General features: G+C 41.6%; 1 protein-coding gene across 1 annotated transcript in view; it reads right to left on the bottom strand.

Moving 5' to 3' along the window:
* Positions 1-17,887, bottom strand: part of DSCAM (DS cell adhesion molecule) — a 377,225-nt gene that overhangs the window by 95,500 nt on the left and 263,838 nt on the right. The window contains exons 12-14 of the mRNA XM_044441999.1: positions 15,799-15,995; positions 13,608-13,704; positions 11,442-11,570 (exon numbers count right to left, since the gene is read on the bottom strand). Coding sequence (XP_044297934.1) covers positions 11,442-11,570; positions 13,608-13,704; positions 15,799-15,995 — 423 coding nt within the window. The remainder of the gene's footprint in view (positions 1-11,441; positions 11,571-13,607; positions 13,705-15,798; positions 15,996-17,887) is intronic.

Raw genomic sequence — 17,887 nt, 5'->3', positions numbered from 1 at the left:
TACATGACAGGAATCAAGGTACAGGCTGGCACAGTGATGGCTTGCTTGCCCAAAGGTTCTGAACTAATCCAAGAAGGTCCAACATGAACTTTTCCACTCCCCCCACCCTTGCATGGATAAGTCCCCATGAACAGGGCCACAGACCTAGCTCTAAAACTTGAGAGTAGGATCAGAGACTGGGTTCAGCCCATTTTGGGAAATCCTCAGTAATTATGATTATCCAGTTTGGTTCACCCTGAAAAGAAAACCTCTCAAGCAAAGCAACTGAAACAAAATATTGAAGAGTTTGTTTTAAAAAACCTGTGTGGTTGTATGACTTGACCTTGGGTTCTGCAGTTTGAAGGGAAAAACAAAACAAAACAGTGGATTGCTTCAACTCTTGTCTTATGGATCGTTTTCAGTATTACAAAGCATACCTATTTTTTCTGATTTATATTGTTTTCTTGACATGAAAAATGAAAGATTCTCCATTTAGACTGCCTCAGCAAGATTCTGGAATATTATGACCCAGTGTCTTAAAAGAAGGGTATTGGAAGAGATGGGGAATGGAAGCATGAGAGTGAGCAATACTAAATAGTGCATTGCATTCATTTTGTGCAAAGAAAAGCAGATTTAGGCTGCAATCCTATATAAGCTTACTAGAAGTAAGTCCCATGCAGCACACTGAGATCGTTTTTTGTAGATATGTGAACATTTGTGCTGTTGGTATATTGAGATACCCTCTCCTATTTGTATGTAAGAAGAGTTAAACAAAAACAATATTGTATTCAGAAGATATGCAATCCACATCCATTGGATTTAAAAATAGATAATCATCTTATATTATGCTATATTATATCATTCATTTTGCTGCAAAATTAAACACACTGGCATCAAAATAGTGCACATTCCAGGTTTTGTTAAGATCCTAATCATCAATTAAATTTGGCCATGTTCTATCTCTGTCTGAGAACTAAGCATTAATCTGCTTGAAGATGCAGAACTAATTACCATCCCTAATCATACTCCAGCCCTTGGAAACCTATATGGACAGGCCCACAGTTGGGACTAATTAGTTCAAGCAAGTTAGGATGGAAATTTATTAGAAAACAATTTCCATCCTATTTGATTTCCAAAGGGGAATGTGGGTGAATGTGAGTTAGTAGTTCGCACAGGAATGCTTTAAAGACGTATTAGGCCTGAAAGGTGCTTCTGACAAACTAATTAGTGTGGAAATAGTCCTGGGCTACATCCATAATAACTACTTATTCCAGTATTAAATTATGTGACCCTTGAAGATTCACCCAGTTTAGGTAGCATTACATAAATTCCACTCGATTAAATAAATCTGATTAAAAATAGGCCAAACTATGGAAAGTGTGGAAGAGAAAGAAGAAAGTTCAGTGTCTATATGGAATGAAACTCCTCTCCTCTATTACGTTCCATTATGGTCCTGAAGATTTATCAAGTCTTCTCCTTTGGCTGTTTGAACTATGGGTCAAATCTAAGAGGAGGCCTGTGAAGCAAAGTGGCCACTCCACAAGTGAAGAATGGCTTATATTGAAGAATTATGGCTTATGTCCATATAAAATAGAATTCCAAGCAAAAATCTACAGTTCTGCTATGGTCTGAGCTGGTCATTATGTACTCAAAATGGCACCACTGGTGCAGGAGAAGGAGGGACCAAAAACTGGCAAAAGAGCAGAATATCTCAAGGAGACGACAGAAAGTGGAGGGTAGGAAGATGACAACAGGAGGAAATGTTTCCTCTAAGAAAAAAAATACACATTGTGAGTTCTTCCTCTTATAATTCAAAATATTTTGGAATGGCTGGGTGGTGGATGGACAACTAAGCCTCATCAACTTTACAAAACATCTGTTCCCAACAGAGATAACAAATGCTAGAACTACTTTGTTGACATGTATCAACACAGTGACCCGGATATTTAGATGATCTTTGGTGGTGTGTCCAAGGGGAGTGAAATGATGAATGCTTGTACTTTATCAATACCCCACTGGATGATATGCCGAGCTTTAAGCCTCCTGGCTAAAGCCTTGTCTAAATTTAAAGCTATCTCAGATTTTATAAACGTGCTTTGCTATCCTCTGCTTAAAAATGGGCTGTAGTAATATGAGTACGTGCTCATATTAAGCATGTAATGGGAAATTGAACTGTTTTAGCACGGTGTATTTTATATTTTAATTGATATCTGAGAGCCAGTGTGGTGTAGTGGTTAAGAGCATGGGACTGGGATTCAGACGATCTGGTGCTCGTTCCCACTCAGCCATGGAGCCAACTGGGTGACTTTGGGCCAGTCACAGACTCTCAGCCCAACCTACCTCACAGGGTTGTTGTGGGGATAAGATGGAGGAGGAGAATGATGTAAGCTGCCTTGAGCCCTTTGTAGGAAAAAGGCAGGATATAAATCGAAAAACAAACAAATAAATAAATATCTCATCATATTGGATTTCTGCATTTATTGTTCTAAGAATATGCACTGTAACTGCTAATCAAATGGAAATGACATACCATATCCTAAGAATGGCTGAAATCAGTCTATGTCAATTTTGCGTATGTTCACTCATAAGTCTGTTCTGACCTTGTTTTGCACTACTGCATGTCTTTTAAATCTGCACAAATATTTATATTTAAATACATTTTCTTTCAAAATGCAGTTTTTAAAAAGTATTTTGATATGAGTTTGAGTAGAAAACTCAGCATGCAGAGAAGTGTGAAATCCAGGGGACAGCTACACTTTGATTAACATACTAGTGCAGTAGAAGCAGATCAGGTTAATTCCTAACAGAATTCTCAAACATCAAATCCTAGTTAGGATACAGGCCTGATTTTTCACTCGTGGAGGAGAGGAATAGGTTGCCAATGTTGGACAATCTCACAGTGGGGCAGCATCTCTGTGCCTTTCATTTAGTTTTGGGTCAAACATGCAAAAACATCTACCTTAAAATTTGTTGGGAGTATGAAAAGGGAAAGAAGTGGGGATGATTTATGGGAGGTGATGAAAATGCATTGAAACATTTCAGGGCTGTTTCCTACAGTAGTGGTAATTTCTTTTATCTTTTAAAATGCAGTTTTGTGTCTTAGCAGCAGCCCTGTCAGGGGTCACCAGCATTTGGGATGATAAGCTGTGTTTTGAATGTTGACCGTATCATGGCTCCTTGGCTGCCAAAGGAGTGGGATCTTACCCATTCATAAAATGGCAGCCATGGAAGGCACAACTTGCAAAGAACACTCATTTCCCAGAATGCCAACTGGTGAGATTAAAAGAAAAGAAACTGTCCCAAGAACTCTAACAGCAAGGCAGAGACAAAGGCTGAGCTTTAGAACAACAGAACTATCCTCGTGAACCCAGATAAATATAGTGCTGGGGAGCAGCACTATAAGCCAGACTTCCAGCTACATTATAAGAATTTGGAAAATCTTTAGAAAATAAAAACCACGAGAGGCAGAGAACCAGGCAGGCAGCAAGAGAAGCCCACAGGTACCTTGTTGGAGATCCCAGCTCAAGGACTGATGCCCTTTTGCATAATTCTGCTAATGCCCTCTGTGCAGCAGGGATAAAAGATGTTGGGTGATGATTTCACACCGCAGTATATGATCAGGGATGCACCCTGCCTTTCCTCCAGATTGCTCAGAGGGAAGCTCCTCCCCTCCCCAGGCAATATTTCGGGCCAGGCCAGCCTTGCTTCATCAATGCAAATCTACTGTGTGCCTTCAAGGTAATCTGTAAGTGCCTCAGCTTCGACAAGAGACACAGGCAGCTGCAATCATCAATTGCGGTTATTACATTCCTTTAGAAGTAAAACATCGCACATCTTTCTTTTAACAAAAGAAAGACCTGGCAGTGAGAAGCAAAATACATATCTTCCGGGATGTTCAAATAAAGCTACTTCCATCACAGTGAAAGTGAGAGAAATGAGTACTCTCAGGGAACCCAACAGTATCTGCATGTGAGAAATCTAAATATTCACAAAGAGCGCATGGTATAGCCCTTTATCCCTTCAGAAGATAACGGGGGTTTCTTATTTGAACCTGCCCCCCCATGCTCTCCAAAAGTTCACTGCTTGTAGAATGCTAGTCTGCAGGGGTGAAGGTTGCTAGGATCACAGTCTCAGACGTGCTTCAGACACATCCCTGCACTTAAGTAACACCTGAAGTCTGCAGAGGTACCATTCCATCAAAACTGAACCTTGTGCTGTTAGCTGAGTATTTGAAGTGACTCTTTCTGTGCTGATCATGAGTAAGAGTTGAAAGAACTTTGAGGGCCTCTTTCATCAATTATAACTGAAGCATCAAAAGCCCTCTTACATACAATTTTGCAAGGTTCGGATCATGCTGTATATGCTATTTTCATTTACACTGATCTCAGAAACATGACATATTCACAAAAATCTACAGAATAGATAGGGAAGAACTATATAATGAATAAACATAGCACTGTCTTTTTAAAATTTCAAACCTATCGATCACCATACCTTTATAAGACCAAATAACAATCACCTCTTTATTCTGTTTGGTTCGCCATCTAGTGGTCCTATTTGGCACCTTTGAAAATGATTTCTTTACACTTTGGTTCTGCAGTTGCACCTGTTGCTCCTGTGCATAGCAGTAGTTACACTATTCCTAGTAATAGTGATTAGCATTTACATAGTTCTTTAGACTGGAATGGCCAAGAATTTAGTTTTTTTCAGTAAGAATCCAGGTTGCCACCTCTTTTTTTCCTGGAAGTCTCTACATCTGCAACAATGGGATGGCAAGCAAAACAACATGGTCCTCTCCATGCTGACTAGACCTTTCAATTCGGGCAGCACAGATGCAAGGAAATTTCATTTCAAACCAATTTTAAATAAGAGTCTATCAACATTTGCACATTTCTTCCCATTTAGCAGGGGTGCAAGACCTCTTTCAGCTCATGGGTCAAATTCCATGTTGGAGAAGCTCTTGGGAGCCAGCCTGCAATGATAGGTGGGACCAACAACAAAATGGGAGGGACTAAAACTTCCAAGCTACTAGCGGATTTCATCTTAAGGCCTTTGAAACTGAATAAACATTAGGAGACTCATTTCAAACTTTTAGAAAGGGGAAATATTGCACAAAAGCCTGTAAGCTACCAAACAAGGGGTGGCAGTGGCATTCTGGAGACTGCTGGCAGGCCAGATTGGGACTGGATTAGGGCCAGAGTAGACTAACCTGGTGAGCAGGTCTGAGATTCTACATCTCTGCTATATTTAAATGAAATAACTTAAGTGTGAGAAAATCTGATGGCAGGAAAAAGTGAAATTGGCAGACTTTAGACCTGAGAGGCATAATCCAATGTAAATTTAGACAGGAAAACAGCTGATAACTTCCAGCATGTGTGCATTTTTCCATCCAAGATTGCATAGGATTGTGCCATTCAAAATGCTTCACATACGTTATTCTTGGCAATGTTAAGCCAAGCTGCAAGTTGTTTTTATCGCAGGTGGGAGGCTGAGGCTAACAGATAAGTTGTGTAAGGCCATCAAATGGGTTCAGACTAAAGCAGGGCTTCAACTTGGAGTTTTCTTCATAGATAGCACTCTTAGAGCCTGGAGGAATGTTATTCATGGGGATGTGATAGGCTGGGCACGACTTTGTGACTAACAAAAAAAAAAAAGCACTCTTAGATCCCATCACAACTTTATTCATTCAATAATATCCTTGAACCTGTAAGTAGATCTCAGTAGAGAAAGAAACCTGAACATTTCATTTTTAGGTATTGGGGTAAAATAAATGAATGTATAGGTATAGAACTGCATAGAGAGAAACCTACCTGTATATTATGCTTATAATGTGAGGCCTATTCCAACCGCCTCCTCCAAGGCAGACTGGGAGCATGGCAACGAGAGCGAGGGACTTCTCAGTGGTGGCTCAGATACTGTGGAACATTCTCCCTAGTGAGGCTTACCTGGCACAAACACCAATATCATTTTGAAGCCATGTCAATACTTTCTTCCGCTCCCAGGCGTTTGACAGGGTATAATAAGATCCCAGGATTTTTATTGTTGATTTGGTGGAATTGTTATATTTTTGGTTTTACAATACGTTATACTGTAACTAGAGTGCTGGTTAGATATTAGTCCAAATTGCATTACCTCAACAACTTGGTCCTTTTGCTGCTTCACTAGGAAGCATCAGCTGACTACTCCCACTTCCCCTTCAAGTTTGGAATTGGTCTGTACGAAATGCATTAATTTGTCTTAGAAGGCATCTGAGATTAATCTGATTTCAAACCAGATCAACACAAAATCAGCAAGGTCCCTGGGATCATAGAACCATCAATAAAGCTACCGAGGGCCATGTTTACCATCTCCTTCAAAGATCTTTGTGAGAGATCAGCGCATGGGGACTGGTGAGAGCTTCTTTTTGGTGGTGGGCACCTGGGCTTTGGAATTCTGTGCATAAGGAGATTTACCTGGTACCAAGTCTGGCATTCTTCTTGTACCAGGTGTGCCTTTAAAAAATATTCCAGGACATTTCAATTACTTTATTTCTCTCCCCCCACCCCCAGCCTGTGTCATTTTTGTGCTCTGTGCTATTTAATCATGCTTCACCGCGATTATGGGTTTTGGTCTTATTGTTGATATGGTTTTATTGGATTGTGAGGTGCCTTGGGAACTATACTGGATGAAAGAGTGGGGCATTAATGGACAGGCCTAGTAAGATAGAGATAAATAGTGCTGGCCCTCAGACCCATGTCCCATCTGCTTCTCAGAGCTGGTCTGAGCTTCTAGGTAGCTCCCCTCTGGCCCATGCACTTTGCCCCCTTCTCTTCTTCCTCAGGGCATACTCCTTCCCTCTTGCAAAGAAAAAAGTGGCCTTATATTTTTGTTTAACCTGCAATGTTTGTATGTTAATGGATAAATTATTTTGTGTGTGTTTATACAGTAATTTTTCTAACCTAGGAAACCCTTTTTGAATTGTGGACCTTTCTGACCACTTGGCAATGAATAAGGAGCAAGGAATAAGCCCCAAATTATATTTAAACACAGAAATACATAATTGGATGTATGGGCAGGCACACTTGCAAGGGCTTAGAAGCTTGAGCTAAATGCACCTGGATGGCACAATTAAGCTCCAATGGGCTATGGTGTTATCACCTCACTGAAATTTAGCTCAGTACCCTCACCTTTCTACATCTAATTCTCACATTGATCTCAAGTAGGCACATGCTAGGATGTGAACATCCCTGAAATTGGAAGAATGCTCTCTCCCCCGCCCTCTCTAGAAGTTTTTGCAGAAAGGCCAAACCAGTGGGGCTTCGACATAGATTCCAGACACAGACCTTGTGAGGGCATCACAAGCTGTGACGGACTGGCTGGCTGCCGGGCAGCAGCTGCTTGGGTGGGGGGGGGGGGTGGCCTGGCATGCAGCACCCACTTGTGTGAGCAACATGATGGCTGGCTGGTGTGGAAAGAGGAACAGGTAGCTGGGCAACTCAGCATGGCAGCCTCTTCAGCTGTATCCCTTGCTTCCTTTTGAAAAGTAGGGCTGAGAAGTATTGGGCTTCTAGTGCACAGGTTTGAGCTAGAAGTTAAGGCTCTGTGTGTGTGTGTGTGTGTGCGCGCGCGCGCGCGCACGTGCGTGTGTCTTAATACTTTCAAGCTTGTGCTTCTGGCATAGCTGGAGCCAGAGCAGCTCAAGATGACTAGCACACATTCTGTGGGCAGGTGCCCAGGGGTGGCAGTGTTGTGGACCCTCCTGAGTTCCAGGGTTATAAGTGGATAATGCTCCATGCCAACCTTTAACATGCAACCTGCTGTCAGTAGATGAACCATGCCGATGTCTAATACACATCCCACTAATATTCCTTCCTAACTCATGTATCCATTCATTCAACATCCATTTCACTCAATAGCTGGAACTCTCTGGGCAGGTTACGATAGTTTCTTACAATGGTGTAGGATGGGGAAGAGAGTTCCCGGGAACCACTGCAGTTGGGCTTCTGGTTCTGGATGTCCTGGCAAGCATGCCATAAGATACAAAGGTGAGGACAAAGTAAACCAGGACAACCTCCAGGGACCTAACCAAACTGTACCCCATATTCTTTCTTCTTAGAAAATAAGCTTTTCCCCCTTTTTTCTTTTACTTTTACAGACATTCAATAAAAGAAGACAAGTCAGAAAAGACCCTGAAAAAATTGCTGCAACACATCTAAAAGAAAAGGGCTTCCTGGATGCTATCTGTCGAATAGGAGGGGTAGAGGCCTATGGTAGGGAATAGAGACTGCATTGCATTTTGATAACAGCTGTAGGGACTGATCCAACTCCTCTTATCATGCAGCCTTCAAAGGTTATTCACTTGGATTCTTATTCAGAGAAGAAGGATGTGAAGAGGTTGGAATTTACAGCTGAGATGCCACAGCTGATGGATCCAGAGATAAACTAGGCAGTTGCCAGGACCAGATACTTTCATGTTTGGTAGGAAATTCTAGTAAGTAAGCCGAGATGGGTGGATGTGGACCTGTCATTAATCCAGTCACAGAGTATCAGGTTAAGAAGACAGAACTACTGAAGAATGTCAGATATTCCGGATGACTGGCTCATGAGCAGCATGAACCACCTTGAAGGTGGTTTGAAAGGAAAAAGGTATTCAGTTTAGACTCAACTTTGAATTATTAAGCTGGATTTCTCTAATGGCCAGTATTCTAATGTTGCTTGTGGCTTGTTATTGACCTTGTGATATTCTTCTTTTGCATGACAGAGCCAGCCTAGCTGACCTGTTTAACACAGACTTCATTAAAAAGCCTTTGGTCCTGATCTGCTCGGAAGAAGTGGGAGATCAGCAGATGATAGCAGCAGAGCTGGCCTACAACTTTTTCTTTCCATGGCACTGAACCTTCTGATGATCAGAGATGTTTGAGTGCACAGGCTGAATGCCCAGGTTGCAGGGCTGCTATCCCTTCCTGCCATTAACCCCACATAAGAGCAAGCCACTTCCACTGCCATTGCCTCCTTCTCCATCCACCCACTGAAGTGGAAAAAGGTCTGAAGGGACCCTCTCTGTGGTTTGGAACCTTATATAAACCAACTTTCCACCTAACCCCTAGATGGAAAGGACCTGAGGACATGGTGAGTAGTGGGGAACCCTCACTTCCTCTTATGTGATATCAGGGCTGTGAGCGAGCTCTCTCCCACTCACCTTGGATAGACTTGCAAACTATATGAAACTCTTCCCTCACACCCCACCCCCTGCCACCAAAAGCCATTCAGAAAAACCTCTGATCACTTTCCAAAGCAATCTAAGGTTCAAAAAATTACTCAGATTTAACTGCAAGTGTCCCCGCCTGCTGCAAAAGGTAGTAGAGGCAGTGGTGGCATGTGTGGAAGAGAACACAATGGCCTGCTGAAAGATACGAGGTGCTGCATTGTCACACACTTGGGTATAACTCACAGGCGTATATAGTTTGCAGGGGCTATTGCGGAGAACCCTAAGAGAAGGCAGCCTCCCATGGTTTCCTGGCCCTGGCCAACTGGCATGCTGCAGAACCACTAAGAGCAGGGCCTGGGAGGACAGGTGACCTTCCACCTCCTTGCATGCCACCCTGTTCCCACAGCTGATTGGATAAATACATACCGGAGAAGTGCCTTTGGAAGCAGCACTGCTTCAGCTGCCATTGTCATTAGCTAAGTGAACAGAAAGAGAAGGGGGCATTCTGAGATCCGCAGTTCCCTTTTGGAGATGGGAAACAAACCAAGCTGGGACTTCTTTTCCAGCTTAGATTTGGATCCAAAGTGGAGAAAAATTCACTGGCTTGTAATGTTTGTCGCCTATTTGAAGCAGACGTTTGTATGCCTACAAAATTCTTCACCTTGGTCTGTGATCATTAGAGTAAGTGAAAGCAGAGGAAGAGCTTCACTCTGTTTTTAGCAACTTGATCCCTACTTACCTGTGGATGTGAAAAGGATGCAAAACAGGACAATTAGGATCAGATCTCCTAACTCTTTTTTAGCTTCAAAGAAACTGTGTTTAGCTTTTCTCTTCATACTGTTTCCTTGATCAGTTCCCACCCCCTCCAAAGCATTCCACTTCCAGGCTGCCATCACCCTCAGCAGGAGAAAAAGTAGAGCGTCACGCCTGCAATTTTTCCTCTGACAAGAGCAAATATCAACTTCAGGGAGCACTTCAGACTGGTGCAGTGGGAAGGTTTTATTCCTCTCCTCCAGAACTTACTTTCCAATTAAATTTGTTCCTGGTGCCATGGAACAACTAATATATCAAATATCTGTCCTAAAATGTAAGTAGACTTCTTAAAATTTTAGAAAAATATGGTACAAGGAACTCAGTTCTTCTGCCTTTTGGCTGGTTAAAATTATATCTTGGTAAAAACTGAAAAACCTAATAGTTAGGGTTATATAACCTTATTTGGATATATAATTGAGGCTTACAAATGGTAACAAAATGACTTCCTTACACATGCAAACATATGCTTCAAAGCAGCATATTAATTCTTTCCCATGTATATTGATGGAAAAGGATCCCAGAGTTGTGATTTTCCTCCTTGCCTTTTACAGATCCTTGCATCAGCTATGTTTGTCAACATATTTGCACAACTAGTTGATTCTTCTCATACCTATTAAAATATTTCACAATAGGATTCATGTCTAGAAGAATAGTGTCACTGGTAACAGATTAGAGGAAGCGGCACATTTAGGAAGGGTGGCAGGAAGCAGCTATTCCATATGTGTCAAGAAATATTAAGTCACCCACCAGCTAGCTTTGAACACAAGAAGGCCCAGGTTCAATTTTCAGTGAAAACCTTTGCAGGGAGAAAAAAGCTGCATGTCTGGAATAGGTGATAGTTCCATGGCAGAGCACCTGAAAAAACACCTAGATGCAGAATCTCTTGCATCTCCATTTACAAATATATATATTGGGTGGCCAGCTGATAGGGAAAAACTGTCCCAAAGAGCTGTGAGCTAGCCAGGACAGAAAATATTGAGCCTTCCAGGTGAGCAACTTGGCACAATGCAAGGCCACTTTCCATCGCTCCTATCATTGTGAGCTGGAGATACCTTAGTAAAAAGGGCCATGAAAACCATTTATTCAAACATTATTCATTGATTTATTTAAAGCATGCTTCAGCTAGAAAGGCTGGCAGAGCAGCTGACAGATCAAATAAGAAACAAGACAGTTCCTGCTCTCAGAATTACCATCTCAAAGACAGAAAGAAAAAGGGAACCTGGGGCTGGGGAAGGAAAAAACAAACAAGCTCTAGCATTCATTTGTAAAGCTGCAAAGTTCTTAGGATGGCCAGTTGGGATGGAAATGGCTCCATTTTTCAAAATATTCTTGACAGTTTCAGCAAAGCATTTGACTACACTCAGACATAAGAACCTGAATGTTTAGAATAAGTGATCCATATTACCAGAAAACCAAGGAACAATTCAAAGCTTGTCGGCCAGGTACCCCAGCATATCCTTACCAGACTTGTTCTTGCATTCTATATCATAGCCCGTGATCGGACTATTTCCATCAAATCCCATGGTCCACCGGAGGGCAATGCTGCGTGCTCTCACCTCTCGGATTTCTATTTCAGGAGGATCTGGGGGCTCTGGGCAAAGAGACAAACTCTGCTTTAGTCAAGAGAAGGGAGCAGCCATGTTCAGCTATAGAAGTTTGTATGGTACAAAATAGGGCTCATATTTTTGGCTCCTAAGGGAGATGGCCATTTCCTTCACTCACTGAGTTTTGCACTCATTTATCCCCTAATTCCCATGCAGGAGAATGCTAAGACTTAATTTGAACCTTGCTTTGTCTCAGTTGCATCTTAGTCGGAGCCCATCACAGCAGTAATACATCTTACTATTTTAAAGCAACACTATTTTTTCCCACAGCAGGATTAGGCTATAATATTCGCATTATAGGGAACCTCTATGTCACAAATATAAATGAATCAAGGAATACAATTAAAAATCAACCTGTCTCAGTGTGTGTGTGTGTGTGTGTGTGTGTGCATGTTATATTTTTGTGTGTTTCTCTCTGTCTCTCCATCCTTACATCTAAGAAATTGTATATGAATCAGTACCAAACTGGGAAGACAAGTCAGCATTAAATTATGACAAGTAGCCATTTCAGCTTAATTATTTAACCAGAATAAAGTAGTATGTTCCCTGATACAAAGGCACTAAGATACTATCACAATTCTGGAAAGGCAGTTATCCATATATATTCTTTTTGATAGCAATTTCATATGATTGCAGTTTTTACTCCTAATGAGAAGCAGAAATCCAGTATACTGGACTGTTTTGTGTGCCTGTATGGCAACTAGGAACAGAAGATACCCGGAACAACAGAAAACTGGGGGTTGGGAAAAAGGTTGTTGTGAGTCCTGAGTGGAGTTGGCATCTTCTATGTAAGCTCCAAGGCATACAAGCATGTAGCAAGTGTGGTACGCAGAGCGAGTGGAGCCCAGCGGCAGGTTTTTCCTCTGCTTGGCATTTGTGTGTTTGTGTATTTATTTATTTATTATTTGACAGGGCCTCACCTCAGACTTCCCAGAACCCGCCAATCCCTGCCTGAATACAGTTCCTGCCCCTACCAGCAAATACGGTAAGGAGTGCCCCAAGGCAAAGCTGGAGCTCAGGGTGTGAAAATATACTGGAGTCTCCAGGAGCTTGCAGCAAATTACAGTTGAAACTTTGTTTCTAAATATAATGCAGGTACACTGTTTCTTTTTGAGAAAGAGAAATCAAATAGCTTTTGCAGACAGGCTATTGGACAATATAGGAAAGTAATAAATCTCACTGTTTAGCTCGTTGCAACACTGAAACTACACAAGTGAGATTAAGAACACACTCTTGCTCTAGTTTACTCATAAGCAAGACCGACTGAGTTCAGAGGAGGTTATCACCAAGTAAGCGAGCACAGAACTGCAGCCTGATACATGATAATGTTTATTCCTGAGTATTTTACATTGGAATCATATCCATTGAGATTAAGCATCGACCTAAAGGTGGGCAGGGCCACAAAGAAGATGCCAAAAAGCAGTTACTCAGAGTCAGGTTCAAAGGGCTTTTACCTCATCTGTTGGTCAGCACATAAACACTGACACTTGTATGTGCAGGACAGATGCTCTGCTGGGAGGCAAACACTGCATGTAGGGCTGGCATATGGCCTAAGAGATCCTTTAAATGTTACACCAGCGAAGTGGAACTCCTATACAATTCTGCTGGTTTGCACAGTGTTGCCTTTCTGTTGGAATGGGCACTACTTTTTCTTATGGCTCATGCTGTGTCTTGTTAATGCAGCCTTAAACCAACTGGTGTCCATACATAATTCATTTCATGCTTCTCTGTGCATTTATACTTGAACAGTGCCAGTGGAAACTGGACAGGTGGAGTTTAAACATCTTATAGAGTTTCTAATTTCTGACAGTTAAGCCTCTGGATTGCATCCAGTGTTAAGCTCTACTTCAAATCAACTCATTGAAATTAACAGGACTTAAGTTAGACTAACACTGAATTCAACCTATTGGATACAACTCTAGGTTTACTTAGGGACTAGAACCCCCCAACAGATTTCTGAGCATGACGTACACTTACTGTACTACAATAGCTGTGTTTTTTTCCTTATGTTGTCCTCTTCCTACCTTGCACAGTGAGCTGAATTATTCCACGGTCCTCCCCATAGGAATTGATGGCATGGCAGGAGAAGAAGCCAGAGTCTTCTCGCACTGTTGGCAGAATCTACATTGCAGATTGAGAAGGAGAAAATATATTCAGTATGAAACACTGAGAATAAATCCACCTTTCAAGCACACCTTGATTTCAATATGTGATCCTGCATTGAGATTTTATATGGGCAGTAAGTCATGAGTAAGTATGTACATGATGTGCACTAAACGCACAGCATAGTAGACCTGTGGTCTTGCCCCCAAACAGTGGGAATGGGAACAACTACAGCAAGATACTGTCCAGCAAAACAAAAGAGCTGCTTGTATAGAGCTATTCTTTTCCCCACTTATTTCACCCTCAGTTTTTCTTTTGTGGAATACAGAGCAACTCGCATGTGACTCTGCAGAGACTTGTATCTATGCAGCTTTCAGAGGCTGGAGCTCCTTAGTTGGAGCCACAGAAATGCATCATGGCATGTGACTCCAAATCCTATTCTAGGCCTGGTATATGCCAATGCATTCCTTCTTTGTTGGAGAAACCAATTCTGATCTTGCACTTATATTAAAAACAACAACGACAACTGATCACTAATGTTAATTTTAATGGAATGATTTATATGTCTAATACAGTGATGTTAATGGTGCTCATCAAGATATAAGCTGACACACCAATAAATACATCTCTCCTATACTGCCTGTTGGACATCTAAAATGCATGCACATGTAACACACACTGACATTATTACATCAATGACAATTCTATGTTGTTTTATGCTGATTCTTCTTGTAAGGTAAGATACTGTGAATATAAGAAAGCACAGTGATTTTACCTTTGCAGTAATGGAATATTCAATAAAAGTGGAAGCCCTGAGCATCAAATCCTTACCAGTTTAAATTTGTTTTTCTTCTGTAAATTTTGGTATGACAAGATTACTGTCAACATTTTGACAAGATACTTCAGAGGGCAGTTCTAATGCAATAGTAATAATAATGTCCCTTGATGGCAACTGGTAGACCACAGAATGCTGTGATCTATTTCCCCCAAGGCCAGAGACAGTGCTTTGATCAGTGGGGCATGGAGAAGTCCAGATTTCACCTGCCAACTCCTCACAGAAAGCTTTGTGACTTCTGCACTTGCTCTCACAACCCTGGAAGAGAATGAGGAGGGAGGAAAGGAAGGTGAGAATATATGCTGGTGGGTGAGAAGGGGTAAAGACAGGGATCTAGAAATGTTCCAGCTCCTGTCTCCAACCACCAATATTCATGCTTATGTGCATGTGCATAGTGTGGAATAGTGGTTAACAGTGCAGGACTGGTGACCTGGCAAATCCAGGTTCTAGTCTCCACTCAGTCATGGAACCAGCTGGGTGACTTTGGGCCAGTCACAGACTCTCAACCCAACCTGGTTGTTGTAGGAATAAGATTGAGAGCAGGAGGAAGAGAATTATGAAAGTCACCTTGAGTTCATTGGAAGGAAAAAATTGTGGGATACAAGTATAATAAAATAAATGCAAATATTACCAGAGTATGGCCTGAATCCCTATGTCTAATGGAAAAAGATGTCCTTCTTAAGGAGGAGAAAGAAGACACAAAGACAGAAGAAAGGATTGCCCTGAGATACCTTTTGGTGACCTCTATGAATATCTCTTCCCCATGTGAGAAACAGTGTGGAACATACTGTTGTCAATCCATAGCCATCCTTTATGGGCAGACAAATCTGTCAGCTTTGGTTTCTCTAAATGTCTCCTTTTTTCAAACTTAGTTTAAATTCAGAGCAAACTGAAATTATGTTCCCAGTCTTAAGGCAGTTTGTCTATACTATTTTGCAAGTTCGCATAGATATTTGTATGCATTTTATATGCATTTCTCAGAATACATACAGTTTTGCCTAATATACACCTTTTGCCAGCAATCTTCCTTTTTTTATGAATGTTTAAAATTGGAGAAAATTGTTGCAAAACTCAGCCAAGTGCAAATTTTGAAGGTTCACAAATGTATAAAATGTGGTATTTCCTTGAAATGCAAACTAAATTAATTTTTCCCACCTTTACATTTTACAGCATAACATTTCAGCAGAAAGATGTACCCCGCTGCACCAACCCACGCCCGTTTGCTTTTGGTTTTAGACTGAGCTGCTGCCCCAAGATTCACAGGCAGATCATGTCACCTGTAGCGTGGAGATGACTTCATCACCCACTTCCTTTGTGGAAACAAGATAGCGGGACATTTCTGGATTAATTATTCTATCTTCTTTCTCCCAGCGGACTATGATGGGTTTCTCTCCATGAGCTGTGCAACTCATCTCCTTCTTTTGACCCTGTGTTGCCAGTGTGGTGTTTGGATAAGAGGTTATCATAGCAGGAACTAAAAATACAAATAAAAACCACGTGTTAATAGCTTGATACAGACATGAGGAGTAGATGTAATTTTGCTGGGCAGGAACTCTCAGTAGTACCTTCCCCCCTGTATCCATTTCAGATTGAGCTTTCATGCATATCCATTTAAGAGATGCAACAAAACGAACTAGTACAGGGTACAGCACTGCCCATTCTATTCTCCTCCACAGAAATCTGCCATTTATGGGGAGTGTGGATAAGGCTCTTTTTAAATGAATTGCTTTAATTGCTGTTCTGAAATGCTAATGTTTGGTGGCATGACCTTTTCGCATGCCAGACCTATTGATGCTCGTATATGACAATATGTCAGATTACAGTGCTTCCCCTTGGAAAGGTTCCTGAACCAGAACAAACTGATTTTCTCGCTAGCAAGACTGTAAGCTGTGGCTTCTGCTTTAAGAAGATGATCTTATCTTGATAACATTACAGAAGAACCTTGGAAGGTTTTTGAGGTACAAATAATATGCTCACACAGCATCGGTAGGAACAATTTTTAATATTGTCAACATTCTTCCACAGTGCTGTGAAACATCTAAGACTTTCTCAGATTAATTTGTTCAACAAAGTAAAGGTTATCTTAATCGGCATGCCATCAAGTAATTTTTTACGTTGTAAAGTAGAGAGAGAATACAGATATAAGATAAAAGAACACATTTAAATTTAAGCTACAAAGTTTCATTGTTTTTTAAAAATATTACAAGGTTTTGTTTTGAGCTTGTAAAGCCACCTTGAACCTGGTTTGGAAAAAAAAAGTAGCATAAGTTAAATCATTCAAGACCTACATGGCATCAAGCTACCCCATATAGAGATCAAAACACTTTCTCTGTCCCTGATCTTACTGTTCAAATAGATGGTACTCAGGGACTACCAGAGCCTGAATATTGGGCAACCCTAATCCTTAGAAAGTCTAGAATTAATAAGAACCCATTAAGTTCTGCACATGGTAGACAGTGTGGAAAGGAGCATGCACAAATGGAATCCATAGATATCAATTTCATGGTGCCATGGACACCTGCACCTGGATGCAAGGGGCAACTTATACATAGAACAGCTTTCTTCAACCAGGCACCTTCCAGATATGCTGCAGCTCCCATAATTCCCACCCAGCCCAACACATCTAAAAGGGTGAGTACATCAAGCCATGATGAAGCAAGAAGTAGTTTCGGGGAGTCTTCCACACTTCCTTATGAGGCATTTAATTCTGTGGGAATGGAATTAGGCTGTAGGCAGGCAGGAGCCTGCTAGATCCCATGTTTCCACATGAAATTGTACACTAGTCTGTTTGGCTCTGTTATGCTTCCTCCCAGAGCATCAGATCATGCAGAGTAAATTAATGAGTGCCACTAATCTCTGAGATTCCATCAGCCTTGGGATGCCTCCCACCCCCTTTAGGACCTGAGCTGAAGCTGTCTTTCTGTGGTCCTGGTAGCATCCAAAAGGACCAAATGGTGTTTACCCGTAATTAGGCCCACTTTAACAATAAATATTTGATGTAACATGCCTAAAGAGAAGCTAAGCACACTTCGTATCTAATATCTGTATTTCAACACCTGAACTAGTGTGCTACACAAACTCAATGTCTATCCAACAGCACCAAGAAGGCACATGCCTCCTTTCTCAACCAGTGACCAGTACGGCCAAATCATTTCAGCATCGCTCTATAGGCTGCTCATGCAATATGCCACCACTCTGTTTTGACAATCCCCCTCAGCTCTCTGCGGTAAGCCCCTCACCATGTCACCACCATTCTCTGGTCTCCTGTGAGGCCTTTCAGCTGAGCTGCTGTGGAAAATGGGCAGGAGAAAGATTTATTCCACATACAGCCTTGCATGTACACCACAGCGGACACACCCTATCATC

Source organism: Varanus komodoensis, unplaced genomic scaffold (assembly GCF_004798865.1).
Source record: "Varanus komodoensis strain SLA01 unplaced genomic scaffold, ASM479886v1 scaffold4, whole genome shotgun sequence".
NCBI classification, from domain to species: Eukaryota; Metazoa; Chordata; class Lepidosauria; order Squamata; family Varanidae; genus Varanus; species Varanus komodoensis.
The sequence above is the reverse complement of the archived record's forward strand: the minus strand, read 5'-3'. Positions and strand labels throughout refer to the sequence as shown.